Source organism: Balearica regulorum, chromosome 9 (genome assembly GCF_011004875.1).
Source record: "Balearica regulorum gibbericeps isolate bBalReg1 chromosome 9, bBalReg1.pri, whole genome shotgun sequence".
NCBI lineage: Eukaryota > Metazoa > Chordata > Aves > Gruiformes > Gruidae > Balearica > Balearica regulorum.
Window position 1 is genome coordinate 28,930,694 of NC_046192.1, and position 26,507 is coordinate 28,957,200.

General features: G+C 47.9%; 2 protein-coding genes and 1 long non-coding RNA gene across 4 annotated transcripts in view; 2 read left to right on the plus strand and 1 right to left on the minus strand.

The window, feature by feature from the left end:
• MED12L (mediator complex subunit 12L) overlaps positions 1 to 26,507 on the minus strand; it is a 149,625-nt gene that overhangs the window by 65,420 nt on the left and 57,698 nt on the right. The gene's annotated exons all lie outside the window — the stretch shown is intronic.
• On the plus strand, positions 8,200 to 10,562 carry GPR87 (G protein-coupled receptor 87). Its single transcript, XM_075761764.1, has 2 exons — positions 8,200 to 8,335; positions 9,526 to 10,562. The coding sequence occupies exons 1-2, from the start codon at positions 8,299 to 8,301 to the stop codon at positions 10,560 to 10,562; spliced, it is 1,074 nt and encodes a 357-aa protein (XP_075617879.1). The 5' UTR covers positions 8,200 to 8,298.
• Positions 21,575 to 26,499, plus strand: LOC142602966 (uncharacterized). Its single transcript, XR_012836831.1, has 3 exons — positions 21,575 to 23,289; positions 23,423 to 23,511; positions 26,375 to 26,499. It is a non-coding gene; the product is annotated as an uncharacterized LOC142602966 (long non-coding RNA).

The following is a 26,507-nucleotide window of genomic DNA, read 5'->3' on the forward strand; positions in this document are numbered from 1 at the left end:
GCTGCTACTACCAGTAGGTTTTGTGCAACCAGAATCAACCGTCAGCAGCACCTTCTGGAAAGAAGCAAAGGAAATGTTTCAGAGTTAATTCTTTCCTCCTGTGTAATTAGAGGCTGCCATACTGACAAAACATTAATTACCCCAACTCTGCCAGCCATTGCATTGGGCTCTCTTCTTTCGTTTTTGTTGTGTTTTTTAAAAAAAAAATAAAAATCAAGCAATCGTAACACTTAGCTCCTCTGCCACCACCACCAGCCTTCGCCTGCTGCCCAACGGTATGCCATTTCTGTGGCGGTTCTCTCCTGACTCTTCATGTAAAAGCAACTGCAGCCCACAGGAGAAGTACTTCAGCACTACACTTCATACGACATGGCTTTAGAACCGGCAGTCGTGCCAGCCTCTTCCCCAGAAGAGACCAGCCTGCACGCAGCCAGTTGTGGCAGTCAGCAGGGAGCAACGCACAACACACAAGACCAGGACCCGCAGTAAATATGTGACAACGGTTTCTGCTTTTTTGTTCCTGAAAAATGCACATGCTTGTCATCAATGCAACAAGGGACAGGAAAGCATTTCTTCAACATCACTTAGGAACTGCGATGCATATACAAGAGGAAAGAGAGTTCAGGCATCTTTAGGTTCTGCGAATAAGTTTAAAAAATAAACAGTCTTACAGTAATGATTAACAACATCTACTAGAAAATCCGATTCAAACTAAGTAATATTAATCCATGAACTTTTAACGCGGAACAGTTCAAAAGACAGAAAAAAAAAGAGAAAAAGAAAAAAAGAGAACTTGATAGTTCAGGCAGCACCCTAAAAAGGTCTCATGTCAGAGCTATCCTACACAGGGGAAAATAACGGTTCATAATCATTCACTTGAAACAAGAAAAATAATGAATGGCTGTATTTGGACATAACATTCCAAAAGTGACTTCGAGAAAATTAGATATGTCCAATTAATTTATTTTTTATTTAAAAGTGAGGAAATTATGTTATCCTAAGGGTATATTCCCCCAAAATTGAGAATTTTGCATATTAAGCAGGATTATTTAATGCTTACTGCAGCATGCTGCTACACCCAGCTCAGGCTCTCCCGCAACCGTAAACCAGCTGAGTTACAGGTGCAAACTGAAGGTGGGATCTCAGGCAATACCCGCAGTAAGCACGGGCAGGGACTGAGGTGGGAAGCGCAATGAGCACATTTAGCCGGTTACTCAGAGGCAAGGTACATCGAGCGCAGGCACTGGCAATACGCATGGTGCTTTTAGCTGGACAAAGGACCAAGAAAGACTAAACCCTGAATTTCAGTAAGTGGCTGCTTGCGGGAAACTCTGCAGGTTACAGGAATGGTGTGTAGAACATTTTTCTTGGGGACACCTCTTGGGCAAATCATCGGTGGGGAAGGAAGTCTCGTTAGCAGCGTGTCTCAATGCGGATGTGGAGGGACAGCTTCTCCCACGTGCCTACCGACAGGCGCCAGCGCGGGGTTCGGCAGAGGCTCCCACGGGGAGCTGCGCTCCCTAGCCACTGGCGTCACGTGTCTTCTGTCAAAGACAAAGGGACAGGATGGGCAGGGGCAGGATAGGATCCGGGAGACAAAAGAAGCTGCTCCACCAGCTGAAGGCAGATGGAAGCAGGTCACACCGCAGCTTGCCCACAGCCAGGCTGCTATGCTGTTCAGAGAGAAAAGTTAGGCTGGAATTGAGGGGGAAGTTCAAGGAGGAACCTGAAAACCAAGAAGGGGGTTTTGTACTAGATAGTGAAGCAGACGAGAAGCTTTCTGAGCAGAGGCAGCGGTTCCCGTTTCTGGATATGACTAAGCAGACAGGCACCGTAAGCCACAGCTGAAGACAGTTATACCCTAGTTCTTATTTTTCATTTCAGCCTCTCCACACTTCAGGCAGTTAGGCCTGGCATCGTTACCGCATTACAGGGAACTAGCCCATACTGTCCGCAGGCCCGCAGGGAGGTGGGCTCCGGGAGCCAAGGGCACAAAGCCCATGGAAGATATGCCCACCCTCTCCCGCCACCCCACGCTGAAGCAGGTCCTGTATGAAGCAGCCAGCACGTGCCGGCTGGCTGAGACAGGAGGGTGGGGGACGCCGCTTAGCTCAGCCCCGCCGCAGCGGGCACTCAGGGTCTCTACCAGGGAAGCAGAGTGTGGCTGAGCCAGGGGCACCCCAGGAGCTCCCCAGCCCACCCCGGGCAGGGCCAGCGACACCAGGCTGCAGGGCCATGCCCAGTCGGGGCGTTATCTCCCAGGATGGAGATCCACCTCCTCCATGAGCAACCTGCACCCGCGTTTGACCACCTGCACTGCAAAAAAGCATTTTCTTGTGCTCAGACGTAACTTCCCAAGTCTCAGTTTGTGCCCACCGCCTCCTGTCCGGTCAGCAGGCACCCCTGGGGAGCAGGAGCCGGGTCCCTCCTGTCAGGCAGCCGTGCAGCCCTCTCTGGCCCAGGCTGAACCCCCGCAGCTCTCCCAGCCCCTCCGCAGACCAAAGACGTCGCACTTGGTATATGGTTACATAGGAGCACAAGTGGCCGTGGTCTGCGGCGCGCAGGAGTCTAACACAACCCCTGGTGTTACACGAGTTCTTGTCACGCTTGCGCTGCTGCCAACGGCGTGGCGCCTCTCGGCACAACTGGCACAGGAGCACAGTTCCAGGGGCGGGGATGTGACAGCTAGAAAAACGCAAAAAATAAGAAAGCGTGCAAAGCACAAGAGAGTAAGAGGTGCATACTCACTCGCTGTAGGTACAAATTCCAACAGGAATATCAAGTTATTCCACTATGCATTAACAGTACATTAACGTACGCTTTTACCAGAAGGGAGATGGACAATTTACGGCAGGGGCCTCTGAGAAAGGAAAAGGTGGTAGTGTCCTAGTTATTGGGATTGGGCTCTCTTTCAGTGAACAAGGAAAAGCACTAAGGAAGATAAATAGATGCAGGCAGGGAAAAATAGAACATTAAGGCTTGCTTAGGTGATGCAATATAGGAGTGGACTGAAATAAAGACGAGAGCAGGGGCGCAGGCTCCACTTGTCTGCTTGCAGAAGCTTTATGCACACATACACTTACCCTGCAGCCTACACCAATGTTTTTTTCCCCTAAATCCTTACAATTAACTGAGTGTTTTGGTTCTGATGGGCAACAGAAAAGAACACAATTGCAGCCAGTCAATAGCAAATTCAATAAACTGCCCCACGTTTCTACGGTTTACATTAACTCTGTCATTTACCAAACTTCACGGTGAGGACTGCAGAGTGACTGGCAAGAAGCCCCACATCAGAAAGTTATGTGCTCAAATAAAAAACTATCACTTAAAACTCTGCTGCCCTATGACCTAGAATATCTAGTGTAGTTCACAAAGAGAATTTTCTAATTCTTAAAAAGTTGTAAATAAGATGAAAAAAGAGCAATTGGGTTTGAGGATATAGAATTAAACAGTGAGGCAACTTAAAGCTTTAGTCATTAGAAAAGCTGTACAGTCATTCCCTACCCATAGGACACTGAAGTCAGACATGCAGCCTATTGTTTCATTTCTCATCTGAGGTTGTATCAGTCATGCATATAAACCAGTCTATCAACATCAGCAGTAAAAGATTACCTCATCTGTGAAACAGTATGTACTTAACTTAGATTTAATGCAGTTGACAGTCTTTAGGGGAGCAATAGAAAAAAAACCCAACAACCGACCAAGTGCATAAACTACAAGAAGTAACAAGTATTCTGGTTTAAAAAGCTACTTGAATAAAGGAGCAGCTTCTAGTGGATCTTCAAAACCACCCAAGCAGGCTATATCTATATGGAAGAATGAGACAGCTGGTCAGGATGAAACTGGTCAGAAGAAAAGTCAGGAGAACCGGACAAGGAGTGGAAAACCAACCTTGCCCAGCACAGAAACACCATATTCAAACAAGTAAAAAAGTCACTGTCAGAGTGCACAGTCAGTGAACGGTTATAAAATTTCTTCAAATACTCTTTAAAAAGAAGGCATTTTTCATCTCCCATTCCAAGAGAACACACAGGAAAGGGCGAATTCTCCGTATGTGATAACTTTCTTCCTGCTCCTAGAGTCTGCAATATAGTGCTCTTCATCAGAAAAATGAAGCTTCTGGAGTACAAGGATACAGCAGATTTGACTGAAGTGAGCCTTGCTCACCCACCCTAGCATGTAAATAACGAAGCCACACTACTCCACATGCTCTGTCTCCCACAGCACCCCTTAGCCTGACAGACTTAGGTAGGAAACTGTGGAACAGCTTTGGACTGGTGAATCCAAGCAGGATCATCTCGGTATACCCCAAAATTTTGTCACACAATCAGCTCTGTGCAGCTGGGGCCATCGTGCCTGCGCTTCTCTGCTGCTCTGCACAAACCTGTTTGTTTAAGACTTCAAAGCTTCAAAGGAGAGCAGCGCAAGGGAAAGTCTAGCGCATAATTAGGGCAGTAGTAGGTGTTGTCTCTAACATCCACCCCATGCACACACCACAGCCTCTGCTGAGCTCAGCTGTGCCAGCAAGGCAGGATACAGAACGCTGCTAATGTAGCTTGGCTGTCACAGTTTACATTTGTGAAGAGTTTGCTGTTTTCTTTTTCCAACCCATACTTTACTGGAATATTTTTGGACCATGTTTTAACACTAAACTCATCAGGAATAAGAGGACACAGAGATACCCATTCAGACGCTTGATCCTAACCGGTCTGCAGGAGCGACGAGCAAGCTCCCAGTATGGCTTCCAGGTGACCTGGATTTCCCGGGGCAATTAGAGTGTGGTCACATCTTCGCTGGCCAGAAGATGCATGTGGCAGGGATCCCCCACGGTCAGTAGTCTGGGCAGGAATCAGCAAGCCCACATGAGATTCACTAAAAGTAAGCAGCGCTGACTTGAAAAGCGTTAAGAGATGGGATGGTGCTGCTCCTGTCACCCACGCAGCATCGCTCCTGTCACCCACGCAGCGCCTTCCCTGCTGCGCCTGGAAGGGACAACAGAGCCCAGGAACCAAGCAGCCAGGCTGCTTCAGCGAGCACGGGTTTGGCATAGACTGGGGAGCTGAGCAGACTGCACCTGAGCAGACAAGTTGCAGGGCAAGCACACGAGCAGCGCAGATACGATCAAACCCCAAGAGGCACAAGTGAGCCCACCAGAGACTGGGGACGGCAACGCATTCCCTGGGCTGAGAAGAAATGTGCCTGTCCCAGCAGGGCCTTCTGTGACAGTAATGTCTGTAATTGCATGTCATTCCTGGTCTGAGGGATTGCGGTCCATCCTCTGCAGTAGCATTCAGCTGTAAAACGACGGGCTAAATCCCACGACTAACAGCCCAGTGGGTTCCAGTAACAGTACCCAAGGAACAAGACACCACCCACAAAGAGGAAGGAAACTGGATTTCGATCCACACTGAATAGGGGCTTAAGAGTCTTAAGGATGCTGCGGTTGGCCCGTCTCTGCTGACAGCAAGGCACAGGATGCAGATGGGAACGGGAACAGTGCAAGCTAGAGAGAGGACAGCTAGGCAGATCCCCAGCAGCAAGGGAGCTTTCTCACCCGCGTCAGAGAACATCCATCAGTTTTCTGATGTAAACCAAGAGACAGAACCTTTGGAGAGCGTAGGGGCTGTCTGCACACGAAGAGGCATTCACAGATACTACCTCGTATTAGATTTTTGCGGTCTCTGAGTGACGACACCCACCTAAATGGCCGGATGCAGAGGTGGAGAAAGGCAGGAGCCTTTTTTTGACAGGATTTACAGCAAATCCCTTCAGGACCTGGAGCAGCGGACAGTACACGAGAAGTCCATTAGCACAGATGTGATCCCCAGCTCCATCCAACCCTGCAGCGTTTCCCAGGGTCATGGCACGGGACCACAGGAGTCGTCACTCGCACTGCCTGGAATCTTAGGCAACGCAATCGATGCTTTGCTAACTTCTCTGGACTGGGGATCTGGGAGAGCACTTGCCTGAAGAGCAGGGAGCTTTCCAGGGACTAGGGCCAGGAATTACGCAGACTTAAAAGGAACTCTGAAAAGCAGGAAAATAAGCATCTTATTTGCATAAGATAGATAGATATGCATCTTTTCATAAAATCACGTATTCTTTTGATCTCGGTGCCTTCTGGGCAGAAAAGGATAGCTGCAAATGATAAACAACAGCCAAAAAGAGATAGGTTACTGCTTCTTAAACCAAGAGAAAACAAAATATCTAAAATACCCCTGACAATCTCACGATGGACCCCAGTTATGATCAGAGCAAACAATTCCAGACAAGAAGCCAAACCGATAAAAAGCTTAAAATACCAGAATGAAAATTTTCACTGACGCTTTACAATGCAATGGTTTGCCTTACTGCCATCTAGTGACAATTCAATGCAGTTCATAACACAGTGAGAATCACACTAAACAAGTTTAGATCTGTAAAAGGGCTTCACCAATTTTATCAGCTTTTCATTCCCATGTAAGAGGCAGTCAAGTCTAGTGTAATTGCCGAGAACTGAACTATTTTGCTAGCTTTCCTATCAAAAGTTTTAAACAGAAAGTGAAGCATGGAAAAATTAATGCATTTGCATACTGCAGGAGTAAAGTGATAATCTGAAATGTAGTCTTATGAATCAGTATTGTCAAAATTTCTTTGAATGATATCAAAACATTATAATGCCATCATAGCATAAACGAGATTCTGTTTTTCAGTATTCCCTGTAGGCTGGCTTCTAAAGCAGTTCATTCCAAACCCTAAGAAAGAAACAGGAACTTACAGTTCCCATCCCAATTTCCTGGATACATTATCAAGTTATACATACTTATCTCATAGCTACATATGAAACTTTTTTTACTTCTAGAAATGAGATTATAAACTCAGAAAAAAATCCCACTCTCAGCCATCTGTCACTGAAACGTCCAAGATCGAAAATAAACAGAGCTCTAAGAAGTCCAAGCAAGAGATGCCGGGAATAAGGTCAAGGGCCTTTCCCAAGGAGTACGAAACCAGCTGTGGCGGCACATCACGGCAAAGGCCCGGAGGCGTCACACCAGCACGTGCTGGCAGTAAGGACACAAACCTCACCTGCTGCGGTCACTGGGATCCTCTGTTTGCGACTCCTGGTACGCCAACCTGCTTTTAAAGCCGAGAAGGGTGGTGCAGAAACACCCGCCTGGAGACTATGGGATGCGGTACCAATTTAAGAAGAGAACATTCTTGGCCAGGCTGTCCAAGGCTCGCTAGTCACAGCCCAGGGTTTTGCAAAGGTTTAGTCCAAATGTTTTGAACAAAATCAAAATAAGGAAAACAAGTTTTAAAAAGTTGAAACCCAATGTATCTTTACAGAAGTTAACAGACTTGACATTTGCTCAGACAAAAAGCCCACAAGACCATGCAGCTAGTGACAATAAAACGCCAGCTACACAGTGGCAGGATCGCTGTGAAGCACCGAGGGGACAGAAAGCGTGCCAGAGCTGGTCCCGGCACAGCCGTTTGCCCTACCTGGGGCGGACGGAAGGAGGAACTGAAGAAATGCGATCCCAGAAAACGACAGATGAGGTGTTTCAGTGGTGCCAAGGAACCCCACCACCATGGCACAAGCTCCTCTTTAAACCTCATCTGTAAATCAGCGCGCAGTATTTGTCAGCGGGATTCAGGGGAGATGATCTCGACTGGAGCAGACACAGAGAGGGCTGGTATCTTTGAGTCTTACAGAAATACGGGAAGGGTTTGGGCTTGCTTCGTCACAGTAAGCGACGTCTCAGCAGAGTAAGAAACATATGCAGACGGCTAAGTATGAGAGATGGAGACGGGTTCTTTAAATGAAAGGCACTGGTACAAGAATATATGAGACAGAAAGTGGCAACAGAGACATTTCCATTCAGGCTGGAAATGAGAACAGTGTTGCTACATATTATAGAAATAGGCTCCATCACAGCTTTGGTAGTGAGGTGGAGAAAGAGAAATAGTTTTAGCAGTGGAATTGATAGGCTTATGTGGCAGGATTGCCTGCAACGATGCAGCGGCGCCCAGCCGCACGTGAAGATGTGGCAATGAAGACCTCGATGGCAGAGCAGCTGTGCAGTCTCCAGAGATCAGCCATCAGCCCTTTCACTGGCAATTCTGGAGGATGTTCCTTTCACAAGGCTCCTCTCCATGCTGGGGAGAGGAAGGTGGGGTCTTCTGGTTTGCTTTGGTTTAACTCCCGTTTATTTTCCCCAGAAGGTAACGCTGGCACAGCCCCTGCCGCATCCTGGACCTACGGCTGCCAGTGGGACTCCTGAAAAGCATTTCAGCTGAAAACCTACAGCAACGCAAATGATGGAGTACAATTTGTCTTATGGAAAACTGCCAGGTAAAATAATGTTGGAAATTTAAGTGATTAAGAAGTGTTTATTGTATCACTATCCGTTCCTACCAGCATTTAAAATAAATAAGTCATTTCAGAAAGGGCTGTCTAAATACTGCTGAGTGCTGTCAGTCCTGGTTTACCACATCAGCCAAGTTCAGAGTATAAACAATACGAAATAAAATGTGCTATAGTTTCATGAGAGAATTTATAAGTCTGAAGTTTTTTCACAAACATTTACACATGAAATCTTAAAATCCCCAGAGACTGATTTTTAAATACATTTAAGTAAGCTAAGTTTTAAATCAGCATTTTAATAGGCCCACAGAGTGTCTCCAGAGTCCTGTCTCTTGATAAACAGATCATCTCAGCCCACAAGCGGCATTCTGTCCGGACAGCCAAGAACTGCCACCCCGTAATTTTTATTAGCCGCTCGCTCCCGACACGCCAGTACGCAGCCGCATTTGGCCGCAGCCCTACGCGAGACGAGCGGCGGGCAGCACAGACCCTGCGCCGCGGGCAGCGCCCAGCCCCACTGGGACGCAGATGGAGGGGACTCAAATCCTCACGTTTCACTGACCGCACTCACTGGTTCTCTCTGCAGCGAACTTCCCGGTTATTTTATCTGCTTCAAAGGCCGCAAAAACGTTTCCTTGCGCAAAGCCACCCTGCCGTGAGGCTGGCCAGGCCCTGCTGCTCCCTGCCCAGCACCCCCCGGCCACCAGTGCCCACCAGAGCCCCCCAAAAGCCCACCTCGCCTAGTGGGCCCTTCCCACGGCCCGAACCCACAACCCCTCAGCAGCAAGCGGTGCTGGGGGGGTGCTCAGCACCCAGCTGGGCTTCTGGCCGGGCAGCAGCAGGGAGCTCCCCAGTGCTGCGGGAGCCTCGGCGATACCCACGCACTCACACCCTGGATTTTCTTCCTGTCAAACTAATTGCAGAAGCACCTTTGTGTTTCACTGGAAGCACAGACGTTGTGCTCGGACGCTGGCAACCCACAGGCACATTTATTCGGACACGTGCGATGCGATAGGAGCACTGTTTGAAATTCGGGTTTTCCGGGCTGGTTAATCCAAGTAGCCTCGGGAATCGCCCAGAGATAGGACATTTTCTAAATGGGACATTTTCTAAACCGGCCCCATTTGTAAAGCTCTAAAAGCATACTTTACAATTGTTGTTTTCCCTCGTTCCCGCAGATGATCGTCTGAGCCAAGACAACAGTACCTCACCCAACTCCACGGCCGGCTTGCTTGGGAACTCCACGCACAACGAATTCACCACCATCGTCTTGCCTGTGCTTTACCTCATCATTTTCCTGGCAAGCATCTTGCTGAATGGCCTAGCAGTGTGGATTTTCTTCCACATCAGAAACAAAACGAGTTTCATATTTTACCTCAAAAACATTGTGGTTGCAGACCTTCTCATGACACTGACATTCCCGTTCAAGATAATCCAGGACTCGCAGCTGGGACCGTGGCACTTCAACTCTTTCCTGTGCCGATACACCACGGTTCTGTTCTATGCAAACATGTACACCACGATCATCTTCCTCGGACTCATCAGTATCGACCGCTACCTGAAAGTAGTGAAGCCTTTTGGAGACTCCAGGATGTACAGCATCACCTTCACCAAGATCTTATCTGCCTGCGTCTGGGTCGTAATGGCTTTCCTAGCTTTGCCAAACCTGATTCTTACCAACGGCTACCCGACAAAGAAGAACATAGACGACTGCACAAAGCTGAAGTCCCCGTTGGGAGTCAAGTGGCACACAGCGGTCATTTACATCAACACCTGCATGTTTGTAGTGGTGCTGATAGTGCTGATCGGATGCTACATAGCGATATCCAGGTACATTTATAAATCGAGCAAACAATTTATTAGCTCATCAAGCAGAAAGCGAAAGCATAATCAAAGTATAAGGGTTGTTGTGGCTGTATTTTTCACTTGCTTTCTGCCATATCATTTGTGCAGAATACCCTTTATTTTTAGCCATCTAGATAAAATTTTAGACGACTCTGCACATAAAATCTTATATTATTGTAAGGAAATGACACTGTTCCTGTCAGCATGTAATGTCTGTCTGGATCCGATAATTTACTTCTTCATGTGTAGATCATTCTCACGAAGGCTGTTCAGAAAATCAAACATGAGAACCAGGAGTGAGAGTATTAGATCACTGCAGAGCGTTAGAAGATCAGAAGTGCGCATATACCATGAATACACCGATGTCTGAAGTCACCTGCACAGAGACTTTTGCTAATTTGTGAGAATGTTTGTATATCATGTAAATAAAACGTATCTTTGAGTATCTGACCGTGGAAGTTCATTAGGGGCTGTGCAGACATGTACAGCTTTTCCGTTTCAGCTTACTAACATCCATCTCAAAATTCAAAAGCACACAGAGATCAGGTGCACCTCCAAGGGGTTCTGGGGCTTCTTTTGGTTGGTTGGGTTTCTTAACAGCCAGCAGAAACTAAGGATGCCTCAGCTCAGAAAGCAACCTGGAGCTCCAGGAGGCTCCAGCCAAGATCGACAACCTCTGGCCTCGGAGTGGGATCCAACGAGACGAGTCCACATCCCCAGGTCTGGTGGTGGCCACTGAAGGGCTTGTGGCAGGTGAAGGAGAGGGGAGGAGGTGGCACACGCTCCTGCAGAGACCTCTTGGTGCGCCCGCAGGCAGGGCAGCCGCGGGGCTCAGGCTGCGGAAACGGCTTTGCCACCGGCCGACAGCGTCTTGGCTTTTCCTCTTGGGCGCTGGTGGTTCTGGCAGCACCATCGTCCACGGATCAAACCTACCAAAGTGCTTCTCACCCCTTTCAAAATATCAAACATAAAAAATTCAAACACAACCCTAGTTTAAGTCTCTCTCAAAAAAAAAAAAAAAAAAAAGAAAAAAATCAGGAAAACACTGGTAAAATTGCTTTTAATTCCTACTAGTCTCAATCTAAGTGAGGACACAACAAAAAATGTCCCTTGACAGACTTGTACGTGATAAGTCTGAGCAATCAACATCAAGCTGAAGATTCAGTTTCCCAGCACTTCCTATGCCTGCATAATACAACAGGAATAAAACTTAAAGTATTAGGAATTTTTTGTTCAAAATTATTTATAACTTCGGCTGCTTTCAACTCTTGGAAGCAATAATTGTGTGCGATAAACAGGTGAAATTCACTTTTGGAGAGCAGTTCAGGCAACACCTTCAGGGTATTGTTTTATACTGTGGTACATGCAACCAGAGCAGAGGAAATATTAAAAGGGAGCATCCAAAATCAAGGCAAGAAGAAAGGAACAGTAAAAGACCAACACAGAAGCTGCTGCATGAGAAAGTGTTGACTAACTACTACATTACTTAAAAGAAGAAACCAAGTCCTGGAGAGCACCCACCAGAGCTAATATTGACTGGGACACCTCAAGTGGTTTCAGTGAGATTCTGGCAGGCTTCGCACCACGCGAGCAGTCGACAGCACTCCAGATTTGCTTATAACAAGGGCAGAAGAAACCAAAACCGCTTGTCACACCCACTCACAAACATTCCTGAGCTGGTTTTGCACCAGCTCGTCCTGGCAGAGCGGGGCGGGTGGCCGAGCTGGCCTGGGCACCCACACCAACAGGGCGGCAAGAGCCATGACGGGGTCCAAGGCTGCTCCTGCAGTGCCTCCACCCTGGGACGTGGCACAGGGACCTCTCAGGGAAGGCAGAGGCAGAAAGACAAGTGACGGCTGCACTCTACGAAGGAGGCCATCTCCCACCGAAGGGCGTGGGAACCTGCCCCGGGTGCCTCCCCACGGAGCTCCAAGCGGCTCAGCCAGGCACCCCAGGGGAGCAGGCAGGGACGGGGGGGAGGGCAGGCTCCCCAGGGACGAGCTCCCGGGGCTCGGAGCCAGATTTGCAGAGGGACGGGGAACCATCCCCCAGGAGCGAGTTCAGTCGCCTTCAGCCAGCGGAGATCACCCTGAATTCGCAGCGCTTCAAGAACAGCCTGGGCACGCGGTTCACCCGTTCACTGCGCAGCCCCGACACCTCGCACGGACGGCCCAGGCACACACGTGGTACCGCGCAGCCCCGACACCACACATGGATGGCCCAGGCACACACGTGGTACCGCGCAGCCCCGACACCACACACGGATGGCCCAGGCACACACGTGGTACCGCGCAGCCCCGACACCACACACGGATGGCCCAGGCACACACGTGGTACCGCGCAGCCCCGACACCACACACGGATGGCCCAGGCACACACGTGGTACCGCGCAGCCCCGACACCACACACAGATGGCCCAGGCACACACGTGGTACCGCGCAGCCCCGACACCACACACGGATGGCCCAGGCATGCCCGCAGTACTGTGCAGCCCCAACACCTCCTCCATCACACCGCAGCCTCCCTGACTGTCCTCAGCGTGGCTGCAGAAATCAGCAGGGCGCGTGTACTCGGCCACTCAAGGCTACAAGGATGCGTTTGAATTTAATCCTGTACACAGAGCAACGTTTACATGAATCATTTTGTCCTGTACTTCACTGGGGATTAAATCAGATTTGTTTAGAGTAAAAGCTGCTCGTATAAAAACTAAACTTTAAAAATGTTGATTGTAAGGAGCTGACGGGTGCTTTGAGCAATTAATTTTTATACGTAGCTTATGCAATGTAGTGCAATCGAACAAACAGAAGATGGCAATAGTCCATCATCAAGTACCTTATTCATATAAGGACTTTCCTTTTAATATAGAAAGAAATGGTTTGAGAAGAAAATCCTGAAAATGCAGCATTCAAATAAAAAGTTAAAATACTGCATGAGAACATCTTTGATGAAGTTTTCTACTGAAACGAGAGCTTCTTTTTTTTTTTGTTAGTTTAATTTTAGATTCTGTTTTATGCATAATGAAAAAGTTGAAGATTATAGTACTAGGATTATGTATTTGGATTAATACAAGTATAATAAGACTACTTACATTGTTCAAGGGAGATAATTTCTGGAAAGGAAGATAGGATATTTTGGATCTTTATCCTACTTTAAATAAAAATATTTAAAATGGCTAAAATGCCACAAAAGAAACCCTGTTTTCCAGTCAGCTCTGTGGAAAACTATGTTCACACACAACCTCAAAGACTAGTTCTGGGATCAGAGCTGCCATTTTGTACTCTGAGGGGTCTATGCACATACAAAACCAGATTAAAGAACCATTTTTTGAGCTGGGTGGCATAGTTTAAATTCTCATAAGCACCAAATTAAAAGGAACAGCACACTGGCTTGGTTTTGTGAAATGGCAATATTTAGAACTGCAAGATCAGTTGTGTACAGACAGACATTAATAAGCAAAGACTCTCTTATTAGGTCCTACACGGTTAGAGACAGCCAAGACCGAGTACCTCCGGTCTCCCTCTCACGACTCCAGTATCGGTAAATCACAGAAGGGTTTATGGCGTGTTAAATCCTGCTAGATAATTACTGCATTACATCCATACACACACCCCACCACCTCGGTCTCTGCTTTGCAGCTGTGCCCCTCCTAACACCTTTGCAACACCCACACGGCTGCGAGCAGGTACACGCAGCTCGTCTTTTCCATTACGGGAGATTGCTACACAAAAACCTTCCAGTGACAAGATCATTGATTTATGAGGCCACAACTTCTTCCCACCCAACTCGGGGTCCTCCCCTCCATGCTGCAAGGCTAAGGCAGGTAGCTCATGCTACTGCACGTTCCCTGATGTGCTCCATGGGCTCGGCATGCAAGATAGATGGGTATCATCATATTTTTACTTTCTTATAGCCTTCTCCAGTATTAATCTTTTGAGGTAAATTTTTCTGTGTACTACAAAGCCTATCTTGATTTACCCCAAACCAACTTTTGTCTTGAAGAAGGCACGTGGACCCATTACAACAAGTTTTACACCTGCCTGGAGAGAGCTGCTAGACTCTGTGGTCAAACCATGAACGATTACATCCCTTACCAGACGGAACTACAGTCAAGCCCATCACTATTGGATCGGCTGTTTGCAGAGTGACTGCGCTACAGATGAAGATGGCTCTTCCCCTCTTCGTGCCTACTACCGCTCTCAAACCGTCTCCGCTTGCACCGTTTGGAACAGAAGCTGATGAGCCTGCCCGACAGCAGCCAGGCTACGCGTGTCCGCCAGTCTCCCCGACACCCGGTTTCACCCCGTCCGTCCCCCCTCAGCAGTGCTCCAGCTCCTGCTCGCCACAACGAACCAACAGCTGGGACTGCCCCACACGCTGCCCTGAGCTAGCTCCGATCAGAAGCAGATCACGGAACAAGCACACACCTCCTAAGATTGAATTCAAATATCCTGGCCACTAGGCAATATTTAAATATATAGTATAGTGGAATATTTCTATATATAATGTATGTACATGTACACACACTCTATAGGATGCATCATATATATGCAGAGCAAGAAAGCCTGAACCCCTCTCAGACCCACAACCTTTTTCCGGGTGGATGCTGCACTCCCTACCCAACGCCAGCAAAGTCCAAAGAGCTACTTCAGTGGAAACATCCCTGCTCGTCCCCAACCAGGGGCACAAGGGACGAGAAGGAGACCGCAGCCCAGGAGTACGGGATTCAGGGTTCTCCCCTCGCACACAGTGGAGTCTGCGCACCAGATGGTGAAGCTCAGTGATGGCAGAAAACATGACTGGACAGCCACCTACATCTCTCCTAGCACGCTGCATGCTCTCCTTGCAGGATGCACGTGCACACACACTACGCTTTCTCACTACCCACTTAACTAAAGGCTGCAGTGACACTGGATTTCCTCCTAGGAGAAACAGTACTGCTGTTCCCTCGTGATGATGTTATACCAGAAAAATCTATTACCCACAGCAAGTGCACCCAGGGTGACCTCCTTCGAAGAATGGCCTAAAGATACCCTTTCCAGGGGACCAAAGAGAGAAAGCAGCCAGCTTTCTGGAGAGTGGGGTCCCACAAGGGAGCGGTGGGGCATCCGTACGGAATCCCGCACTGGGAAGGGAAGACGAGTCTCTGCTCTGAAGCCTGACAACTTGGATGCATACAACACTCCACTGTAAAATCACCCTCAAAATAAGTTTACTTTATCTTGACAGGATGCATATGTGATAATCCTTTATCACTGGTTTATACACACACTTACATATACAACAGTTCTTTGAAGACGCTGTTTGTGAAATATTTTCCCAGGGCTACAAATGAATTATGAAACGATATCCTAGTCCTCAAATACTAAATAACTGCATTTAATTCGTCTGGATTTTACATGGAATGTTGGTCATTAGAAATTCTTCTTGGAAAAAAAAAAAGGTACAAGAAAGTTTGTAGGCCAAGCCTCAGGCCCCGGTCCATCGCTGTCATTTCGGAGAACCACATCAGGACAGAATATACGTACATTTTGGTTGTGCAGTCCGAGACTCATTTTTCATAGGGAGTGAAACGTGTTTTTCCAGGTGGAGACACAACAGCAGACCAGACCCAAGAATGCAAGGAGCACACAATTCGTGAACATTTGTGATTTTTTTCATTTAGGAAACTTTGCATTACATTGTAATTGTAATTACAGAACTCTCTGTGCCGTGAGGTGACTGTGGAAGAACAGATATTTGAAGATGTGCTTAGGGACAGCTCCAGACTGCTACCTGTGCAAGATTTTTGTCACTATGTATATTATGCCCTTTACTTTCGAGGTTTCTCCAGAAATAACCTTTACTGTGGCTTTCCACCAGTACAGCTTCCTAAGCATCTTAAAAAAGGAAACTAAAACCCCAAAAGTTCTAAAAATGTATCTTTGTACCGGAATCTCATGAATTAAGCAATCGTAATTGCGTATCTAGCACAACCATGACTGGGCTTATTCACATGCGCGTCAGCCCCATTCCTCCGCTCTCCCTGCTGCCCCCAATAAGGCAAAACATTTGCACTGTATGGCAGCAGTACCATCCGAATGCGGCCCAAGACCCGAGGACAACGTTTCAGGCAGAACCTTGCAGGGCCGCTGACAGCTATTCAACAACGATGCGGAGACACCTACCTGTCAACAAAGTATTTGCCAGCAGCTTTGATAGAGGAAAAAACAAAATCCAGAAGTCCTGCGATGCTCTTGTAATTAGTGGGATTACTCTATAAAAATATTTATCTTTTTCATCCTGCTTTTATCAATTCACAGAGCTTGGCCACAGATATAACACAATCTATGCGTTTTCATATTTAGTAGGCTTGGAAGCACCAACTATTTCATTAGAAGGTTTTGATAACGGGGCACAGACCTGTAAGATTAGTAGTCAGAGATATCGGTTATATACGGCAATAGTCTGGTGGTGCAAGATCCTTCATTTAGAAAAAACCAAGCCTGAACCCGCCAGCCCCGCTGCTGTTAGCAAAGGCTTCAGAGCTGTCACCCTGACGTGCACTTCTGCCATCAGACACGTGAAGAACCGAATCACCCGGCAGCCCTCAGTCCCCAGATGTGCTCTGACACACTGCCAGTTTTCTCCCATCTCTGTCTACGAATCTTTATTCTCCCATTCTGGTACAGAAGTCCATCAGCAGGACCATAAAAAAGGTTTCCTTTCACAGGCACTGAGCTCAGACAAAAAGTTAAAATTATTTTCTTAATAAAACAACAGCACCAGCAGAACAGAATTTTGGATTTTGGGGGAAGAAAAAGACTTGTATGGCTAAAGCTAAAATACGTTATCAGTTTGTTCTTAAGCCACCAAAAGTATACGATATACCGCAGGGGTCTTTTGCAATCATGCTCACTGCTTGCCTTCTAACCCTTTGGAAATAGCAGCCCTATCTTTAGATCCTTAAATATGGCTGGCATTTTGGAAAAATATCCATGTTTGAATAAGAAAGCGACCCTTCAGTTTGCCCTGCTGTCTAGAGTCATTCCAAGGGGGTGAAACTGTACACAGAGCTGAGACATCCTAGCTGCCCTTTAAGCCCTTAATCCTCTGCCCTGGACAACTGCTTACTCCTCTCTGAAGCACGCAAAAAAATTATCTGTGCTGCAACATTTAATCTATCACAGAATGGCAGCTTACACTTGAAAACATTGCATTTCTCCTTCTTTTGGTACTTCACACACTCACAGAGCGCTGCACACTTCAATCTTTTACTGGAAGGAGCATTGTGACTGACGTACTTAGTTCTAGTTTAACACTTCTAAACAAGTTTTAACCAAGAATGATGTTTCAAACTAAAAAGTACAGCCATGCCATTAGGCAAGCCTACAGTGACACAATTTCAAAATATAGAGTATGAAAAAGTCATCCCCAAGTGGCTCACCCTTGGATTCCGTTACCTTTCAGCATATTACCATTTTTAAAATAATTTCATACCGATGGCTATGAAGCTTGAACTGTCCACTACACCCTGAGACCTGCACAACTTTTCAGAGAGAAACCACATAGCAGCCAAGCATTTTAGCACTTCAACTGGTATTTGAAATGTTATTGGAGCAAGTCCAGAGGAGGCCACGGAGATGATCCGAGGGCTGGAGCACCTCTGCTATGGAGACAGGCTGAGAGAGTTGGGATTGTTCAGCCTGGAGAAGAGAAGGCTCCGGGGAGACCTTAGAGCCCCTTCCAGTCCCTGCAGGGGCTCCAGGAAAGCTGGAGAGGGGCTGGTGACAAGGGCAGGGAGTGACAGGCCAAGGGGAATGGCCTGAAGCTGCAGGAGGGGAGATGGAGATGGGATGGGAGGCAGAAATCCTTCCCTGTGAGGGTGCTGAGGCCCTGGCACAGGGTGCCCAGAGAAGCTGTGGCTGCCCCTGGCTCCCTGGCAGTGTTCAAGGCCAGGTTGGATGGGGCTTTGGGCAACCTGGGCTAGTGGAGGGTGTCCCTGCCCATGGCAGGGGTGGCACTGGATGGGCTGGGAGGTCCCTGCCCACCCAAACCAGGCTGGGGTTCTATGACTTTGCCTGCTTAGAAATTATATACGCTGGCTACTCGTGACCTTCAGAGAGGAAGGCCAGTGACACTTCACTTCTGGTCCCCTCGCAAGTGGTGTTCTGCTTTTATTGCTCAAAAACTCTGCGGTGGCCAGAGCTCGCTGCAGTTCTCTGCACGGGAGCAGCACTGAGGACCACTGCTGGCACAGCCTCCAGCCTGACCACGGCACAGCTGCTCCGAGCACACCAGGTATGTCCTTCCCAAGATCAGCTAAATGGGAAAGATCATCCTCTATCCTGGGCTTATCCCTGGCAGCGTTCAAGGCCAGGCTGGATGGGGCTTTGGGCAACCTGGGCTAGTGGAGGGTGTCCCTGCCCAGGGCAGGGGATTGGAACTGGATGGGCTGGGAGGTCCCTGCCCACTCAAATCAGTCTGGGGTTCTGTATCTGCATCACGTATTGTTTTAAATTAAAATTCCCCCCCCAACTGAAGTCTTGGTAACTATTTCCATTATAATCCATTCTTAAGGTATGCATATTAGCACTGGCTTGTTTCATTACATGTTTCATTTTGTGTTTTCCCCTCTCCTGTTGAAGGAGGTAACAAGTTTTGCAAAAAGATATATCCAGGATCTCGTTTACATATGTCGGGGCAGCAAAACATCCTGGTTCCACGCACAGCCTGGAGCCCTGGATGTCTATAAACCAGTGAGGGCTTTACAGTGAGAGCAGCACACAGCAGGCACCTCTCTAACTGCCTGCCTTCTTATTCTCTTCTTCCTAAGCAATGACTCCTAACCACCATAAAAAACGATTTCTGAATTAATTAGTATATTGGTTTGAGTTAGTTCAGCAATTTTATGTTTCTGTCAGAATATTATCAAGTTTTAAATGATCAAGAGACTAGATTTTGGACAAAGAGAGCATGTGAGCATATCAAACGCGTATGTCTGGTTTACCACTACATCTGTATAAAACTACTCACCCGTTTGATATTGGCCACTGCCAATAGTCTGCTAGAACTATACCGTGGAAACACTCTGTTCAAATTAAGTAACAAACTTGATAATATGTGAAGTCTTTTGTTTAGTGTGTATTGTGTTTCAAGTACAGTGATAGTCATCACTGTAAACAATAAACAAAATGGAAAAGTAACACAACAGATAAAAGGGAAGTGAGAGGGAAAAGGAGATGTCACTAACCAGACTGAACACAGGATGGCTATTTAAAACCACTGGAGCAGCTTGGAACATTTAACATGAAAAGGCACATTTTGAGGTTTGTTTTTAAGCTTTTCCTCCTTTACTTCAATACATTAAACACACCTACAAAACTGTGTTCTCACTCATGTCCTGGTTTCAGCTGAGAGGGTTCATTTTCTTCATAGTAGCTAGTATGGGGCTATGGTTTGGATTTGTGCTGGAAGCAGCGTTGATAATCCAGAGATGTTTTTGCTCTATGGAGCTATTGCTGTTGAGCAGTGCTTACACAGAGCCGAGGCCTTTGCTGCTTCTCGCACCGCCCCGCCAGCGGGACGGCTGGGGGTGCACGAGGAGTCAGGAGGCGACACAGCCAGGACAGCTGACCCAAACTAGCCAAGGGATATTCCATACCATATGATGTCATGCTCAGCATAAAAGGGGGGCTAGTCAGGGAGGGGCGAATGCACATTCACCAGAAACCCACAATGCAGACACGGTTAACTTTATTTCCTTCTGGGCAACAAAGTCAGTGAGTTACAACATTAAACTGCAAGCCTGAGCAGCAGGGTCACACTGCCCATCCGAAGATCCCACTGAATTTATTTTAAAATACTTGGGGTTCAACTCCCCAGAAAAATTTTGCAATGCACAGAAAACAACCCTTGACTTTGCAAGAACTAAATGGCAACTCTGGACTTCAACCCAAAGAAATCTCCCCTCTAGAAAGAATGAATTTAAGATTCCATTCAAAGGCAGACTGCATTTAACAACAACTCCGTACTCTCATTCTGGGGATGCAACCCCATTGCATAAGTACAGCCAAACAAAAATAGTTCTAAAAACATCTCACTAAGTTTCAGCGGCTATTGGTCTGAAAAGTCACGGGACTAGAAACAGCAACTAGGGATTGACACAAAGCCTGCCCGAGCAGAGCACAGGCGCGTGATGCTCCCTGGAGCATCTGGCTCTGGTCTTCACCATGTCACCAAAAAGCCAATCAACCCTCCCAAAGCAAACCTGGACTCCCATTAATGCAACTGCTGGAAATCAACTGCAGTATCAATCTGCTTACTTTGTTATTCCCAGTTACTCAGGATAAATGATTCACGTAATATTCTACAGTAGCCATAAATAGGGTGCCAGTATTGTTTTCTTCAGAGAAATGAAGTTAGGCCAAAACGACAGCTGATTAAACATTCACCCACCCAACATCCAACCCACCAGTGCTCACTTCCAGAACGTCATGACGCAAGGTTGAAAAATACGGAGAGGCAGCAGTCGTTCACAATGCACGTGTGGCTGGATGGATCCTCGCGCCCAGCTGAGCGGTCACAGCCAGCCCTGCCCTACGCACGTTACACAAGATGGCTTGCCTTTAATGTTGTCGGGGTTGACAAGATGCCTCACTTTCTGTTTCAAAGCAATCTCTCGTTTTTCTTGGGGGGGGGGGGGGGGGGGGGGAGATATCCAAACAACTATGATCCAAACTAAGTAATCTATCTACTTTACAACATCAAAGCCCCATTTCTAGGCTGCACGAGAGCAGCGCATGATTTGACACAAGACCCCAGAAAAGGGTTAGAGTGTTAGAAAGCACGGAGAACCCCTTTTAAGCAAGCTGGAACTTTTCGAGTCAGACTCTCAATTCAAATCAAGCCTTTCAAATAGGGAATAATAAATTTGCAATCAAAACCCAAACACGCAACACGCACGCAATCAAAACTGTCCTACAATTTGCCTCGCATTGGAGATCAAGTCCAGCGCTCTGCTTCAGCTCTGCCTGCCTTGGCATCGGTGTGTGCTATGGTCACGCTCCATCCACGTGCTTTCACTAAGAGCCGAAAGTAACTAAAACACAAGTTCTGCCCTTATGACAAATGAACACCTCATGACTGATGACAAAACCCATAACTGGAGATGACAACTGCGTAAGACTTACTGCTTTAGTACACCCAGAATTGGCAAATCTTTGAAGCAGTTCCCATTTACAGCCTCGCAGTTCCAGAGCCTGGTCTTGATACGGCAGCAGGGATTTAACATGTACCTACGCTGCTACCTGCTGCAAGACCAGAGACTAACAGTCTACCACACAAAAAAATCGAAATGATTTTCTCCATGAAGAACCCCCTTCTCGGACGAGTCAGACACATGCCCTCAGCACCAGCCAGAGGCTTACAGGATCAGTTGATCAGCATGGTAGGGCAGATGGTGGGAAGATGACACTGCACTGCTGAGAGGAGTGCCAGATGTGACATTTCCAGGAAACCGCTGGTTAGAAAAGAAAATTAAAGCATAAACCTAACAGGCAAATCCCCTGATGGCACAAGATATTTAACATACCACAGCTGAGTGCCAACAGATAATTTCATGGACTTTCCAATTAAGATGCTGCAGAGCACAGCGTCTGGGTCTGTGGATTTTATGACTCTAAAAAAGGAAATTTGCAGGCAAATCACGGAGGAAGTTTACTGTTCTTATTTATAATAAAAGGACAACAGAATCCCATGACTGAAAGTTTCCGTAGCTGTTTCCATCAGAAAGGACAGACAATAGGCAACTACGTACAGAACCCAAATGTGTCTGTTCCCTACCGGTCACTTGGTGGTTACCTTGAGGAGTATTTATTCACCAATGGCATCCCAGAGAAAACCAAGATAATTTCTCTCATAGTCCGATGAAGAGGTAAGCGTGATGCATTTCTCCCTCTGACCAGAGCAGCGAGACGGTGCAGAAAACCAGCCCCGGGACAGGACCACGCAGAGGAGAAGGGCAGTTCCCGCTCGGCAGAACCAGGGAGCTCACCCGCAGCAGAACGGGCTGGTCGGGACGGAGCCCTGCCTTCCCTGAGGCAGGAGCACTGCAAGTTCAGCAGCACTCCAGATCACCTGCCTGGGCTCACATCCACCTCAGTTAGCTACGAGAGGTCTGCTTTAGAGATCTAAAAATAACAAGTGACTGAGTCATTCAGGGATGGAGGCCTACGATTGGGCTCTACATCAGCTAACCAGCCCAAGAAGGAACATTATGCTTCAGAAAAACATAAAAGAGTAACTGCTCTGCACTGTAGAAATGAGCTAGCTCTAGCTCAAGCGTTCCGTACCCAGGAGCAGGGCACGGCTCTGCGTATCTGCATCACGCGGCAGTGAGCCTGAGACGCTCTAACACGGTAACGCAGACGTGGCAGAAGAGGCACCTGCTCCCACACCCGTACAGGTAACACTACCAGGCCCTTGGGCGCGCTCCCCTGGAAGAGCCCTCTGCCAAAAACCAAGCAATCCTTCTGACAGGAGTCCCGCTTCCACGCCACATCACTACCTTCAGGTCTAACACGGTGCCGATGGAAAGCACGTCGGTGGTTTTGGGCCACTTTGGGGGTAGAAATCACCTACTAAACAATAGCACTTCCTCCCCACTTTGCCCGCAAAACAAAAGAGAGTGCCGCAGCGTAACACCTTCAACCCCTTTGCAACAAGCCTGTCAGGATGCCTCACAGCATCCCTTGGAAATCCTGATGTCTTCTCAGATCTGCTCTGTAACCACCTCCTCAGCTTCCTTCCAAGAAGCACCAGAGGTTAAAAGCAGCCTGCACGCTGGTGCCTCTGGAAACCGGCCAGCAGGAGGGCGTGCAGAAGGAAGTAGAAAAAAAGCTTCCCATTCTGCACTGGTAATTAAAGCTGAAGGAAACCTGCAGAAGCTGGCTGCCAGCCTGGGCCGTGCCCTGGCTGCACTGCCAGTTTGCTTTGAGGTGCTCAGACTTCAAACGAGAATCTTAGTTTTGTTGCGTGGAGTTTTACTCTACCGGAGCCCAGTCCTTCGGTGACAAGTTTGCTGTATGAGCCCGTAGAACAACTATTTCTGTCGCACAAAGGTGGGTAGTCTGATCCAAATTGTTGGCTGCAGGCTCAAGTCCTGATTTTCTGACACAATCACTGGAAATAATGGGAATAACTCGTGAATGTTTTAAGCTATTTTCTTACTGCTCAAATTTTCCCTTTTGCTAGGTCTCTGAACCACGGCCCCCTTCACCAGAAAGTCTGGGGTGCTGCGCATAAAGTGAGAACCGCCCTTGGGAGGGAGAGATTTAATTGAGGTTGGTGGAGAATTTTGCTTTGCCAAGAAGTTCCTCTTATCCTTTATTTTATGCTTCTCTCTCAAACTCACTTGTCTTGGCAGATTGCGCTTTTCTTCCTCTTTTGCAAGGATCTCATCTGGACACAAATGGAACATTGCTTATTTTAATTTTAGGCTTAGATAAGGAAGCTATTGGAAAAAGTTTGTTATGGGTCAGACTCTGAAAGTTGACCTTGGTCCCAAAAGGGATACTGAGGCTTCTGCTGCTGCTTCTGGGGAGAGGAAAAACAAACCAAAAAAAAACCCAAAGAAAGAGTTTTTATAGAATGAATTGCAAACTCCATCTCAGAGGGCCAGAGGCTTTTAAAGCACTTGTGATCAGCCAAAGCCTTATCTGGCCCATTCGTCTCGTCCTTGCTTCAAAAAATGACAGTAGGGTGGACGGAAAGAGGCGAAAGGTTTGTCTGACTGGGTGCTCTCTGGGGAGCAGCAGCAGCAAAGCCTCGTGCATTGTCCTGCCTGGCCCTGCCCCGGCGGCAGCAGGTCAGCAGAGAGGAGAGGCGAGCGGGCAGGCTTGCCCTTCGTCAGGCCTCCTCGCCCCACAGCACAGCCCGCTGCTCCCAGGGAACAGGCCTCGTGGCTCGGATCGGCCGGGAGATGCCGGCATGGGCAGGCCGCCGCACCAGCTTCTGGCAGCACAGTCTCTCGAGGAGCCAGTGGCACCCGTGCCCTGCAGGAGCAGAGCGAGATGCCCGCCGGAGCGTGGGCTGGGAACAGCAGCGCTTCCCCCGCCAGAGCTGCCTTCCCGTCACACAGCTGATGGCCTAGGCTACCTCCAAGTCTGCACAAAGCCCAAGTCCGCTGCCACGGGACTGCAGACCAGCTGCAAAGATGAAATCGCTGGTGCTGCCACCAGCTCATGTCTCAATGTGAAACTGGGCACCCAGCTCAGAGCCGTGATTCCTCTCTAGCCGATTTCCACATTTGGAACAAGAATGAGAAAGGAAACAGAATCCATACTTTCCTAAAACATGCTTCAGTTAACATAATACCCCAAGCCAAACAGAAGGAACAAGTTTCTCCAGGGCCTCCTGCCCTGCCTGAAACCCTCACCAACGCCTTGAGCCTCGGTAAGGGAACACGTCCCAGCAACAGCAGTTCAACTGGCTTGAAACTGAAGCCTGAGGGTACGAGGTGTGACACAAAGTCCACGGGACGTGAATCCCAAAGCTACGGCCCAGGGGTCCACAGCAGCAAAGCACGCTGTTACCAGCAGGATCCCAGCAGGAGCTGCCGCAGCTCGAGGAGGCTGCATGAAGAGGAAGGAGCTGGTGCCAGGCAGCTGAGGGGGGACCAGAGCCTGCCCCTGCCTCTGACACACGAGAATAACTGAAACCACACTTTGACATCACAGCACCTGCCTCCAGACCCGGTGAGCTCGGATTCAGATTCTCAGAAAGGCTGAACGTTCACGCTGCCGCCAACGCAGAGTATAAGGCAGGGTAAAAACCGTCAATGAAACGAACATCCAAACTCACCACCCAAAAGCAATGAATAATTGACCGCTATGGCTTTCATCCAGGAGTCTCAGAAATAAGAGAGTACATGCAATCATGTAAAGGCAATTTTGTTTCTGGAGATACCCCCCCCCCCGATTTCACCAAGAGAGATTCACTGAAATCTGGGGCAGGAAGGGACCACAGGTTCAGGTTAACATGCGCTGGCTCCGAGGAAGGGACGTGTACGCAGCAGCAATGCATTAGCAGAAGGTACGTTCGTTTGTCCGTGGCTTTGGGCCCCTTCTTGTAAGGTGATAAACACTCACAGAAAGAAAGTCCATGAGGAAATTGTGCATTTAATACACACCGTAAAACAGAGCTCAAGTCATGTACTAAATGTTTATAAACACTAACATATACAACTTACCTATTTAATTTTTTTTTTTAAATAAACATATAAAGCTCTCTCTCTCCAAACCTTAGATCTTTCTCAGAATATACTGTTTGAGGGTTTAAGGTCCCTTCCAGCCCAAACCATTCTATGACTCTATGATTCTATGATTTTCCCAGATTCACAGAAAAGATAGTAGCTTTTCCATTACCATACATTTCCACTAATTTTGTGCTTGATTTCAAAGCCTCCCAGTAAATGTATGGGAAAAACAGGACGGGAGGGAGACAGGTCATGAAAAAAAGGGAAAGAGAGAAAAAAAGCCATACACCAAAGATTCATCACTTATCCTACGAATACATCTCTCAGCCTTTGAGCACGCCCTGAGCAACCCTGGTGCAACCCCGTGTGCTCCAGTTCAGAACACTCCCATTAGCAAAGGAGAAGCTATCAGAGCAGCAAGCTTCAGAGAAAAGGTCGCAGCTAGGTCTGGGAATGGTTTAAGAAAACACCAGCCCGTAAGATCGCTTACTGCTTTGCCAACCGCACAAATGCGTCTTTCTTGAAACCAGTTCAACGCTGATCTTCACAGAAGTACGTGTAAGTACACGAAAATAGCACTGGCCATCTGCAGGGCTAGACATCTCGACCACATTTGGCCAAGCAGCAAGGGACGACTCACCAGCTCTTCAGCTGTCAGCCTGCAGAGATACAGCACGCTCTGCACCACCGTCCCCACCGAAGCAGACAGCGACGATAACGCTGCAAAGCGCTCCCTTAAAGAACTGAAGCCCGTCCAGCTGCGACGGCGCCAGCGGGTAAAGCAGAGCAGAGGGCAGGCTGCGCTCCAGCCCACGAGTGAGGGATCTGCTGCTGCGGCTCACGCAGCTTTTACAGGGTTTATACCGAACGGTGGTTGTAAAGGGCTTATTCTGCAAGTCTCTTTCACAGCTGACGAGGGACCACACACGCAATCTTCTACTTCTTTCCAGGTGAAAGGCTCTGCATTTCATTACGTGGTTCTGTACGTTACCAACGCTCGCAAATAGTTGCTTTTCATCTTTAAGAAACTGCCACTATACTTTGGGAGGGGTTCACTGACAAATACAGCGAACAGCGAAATAA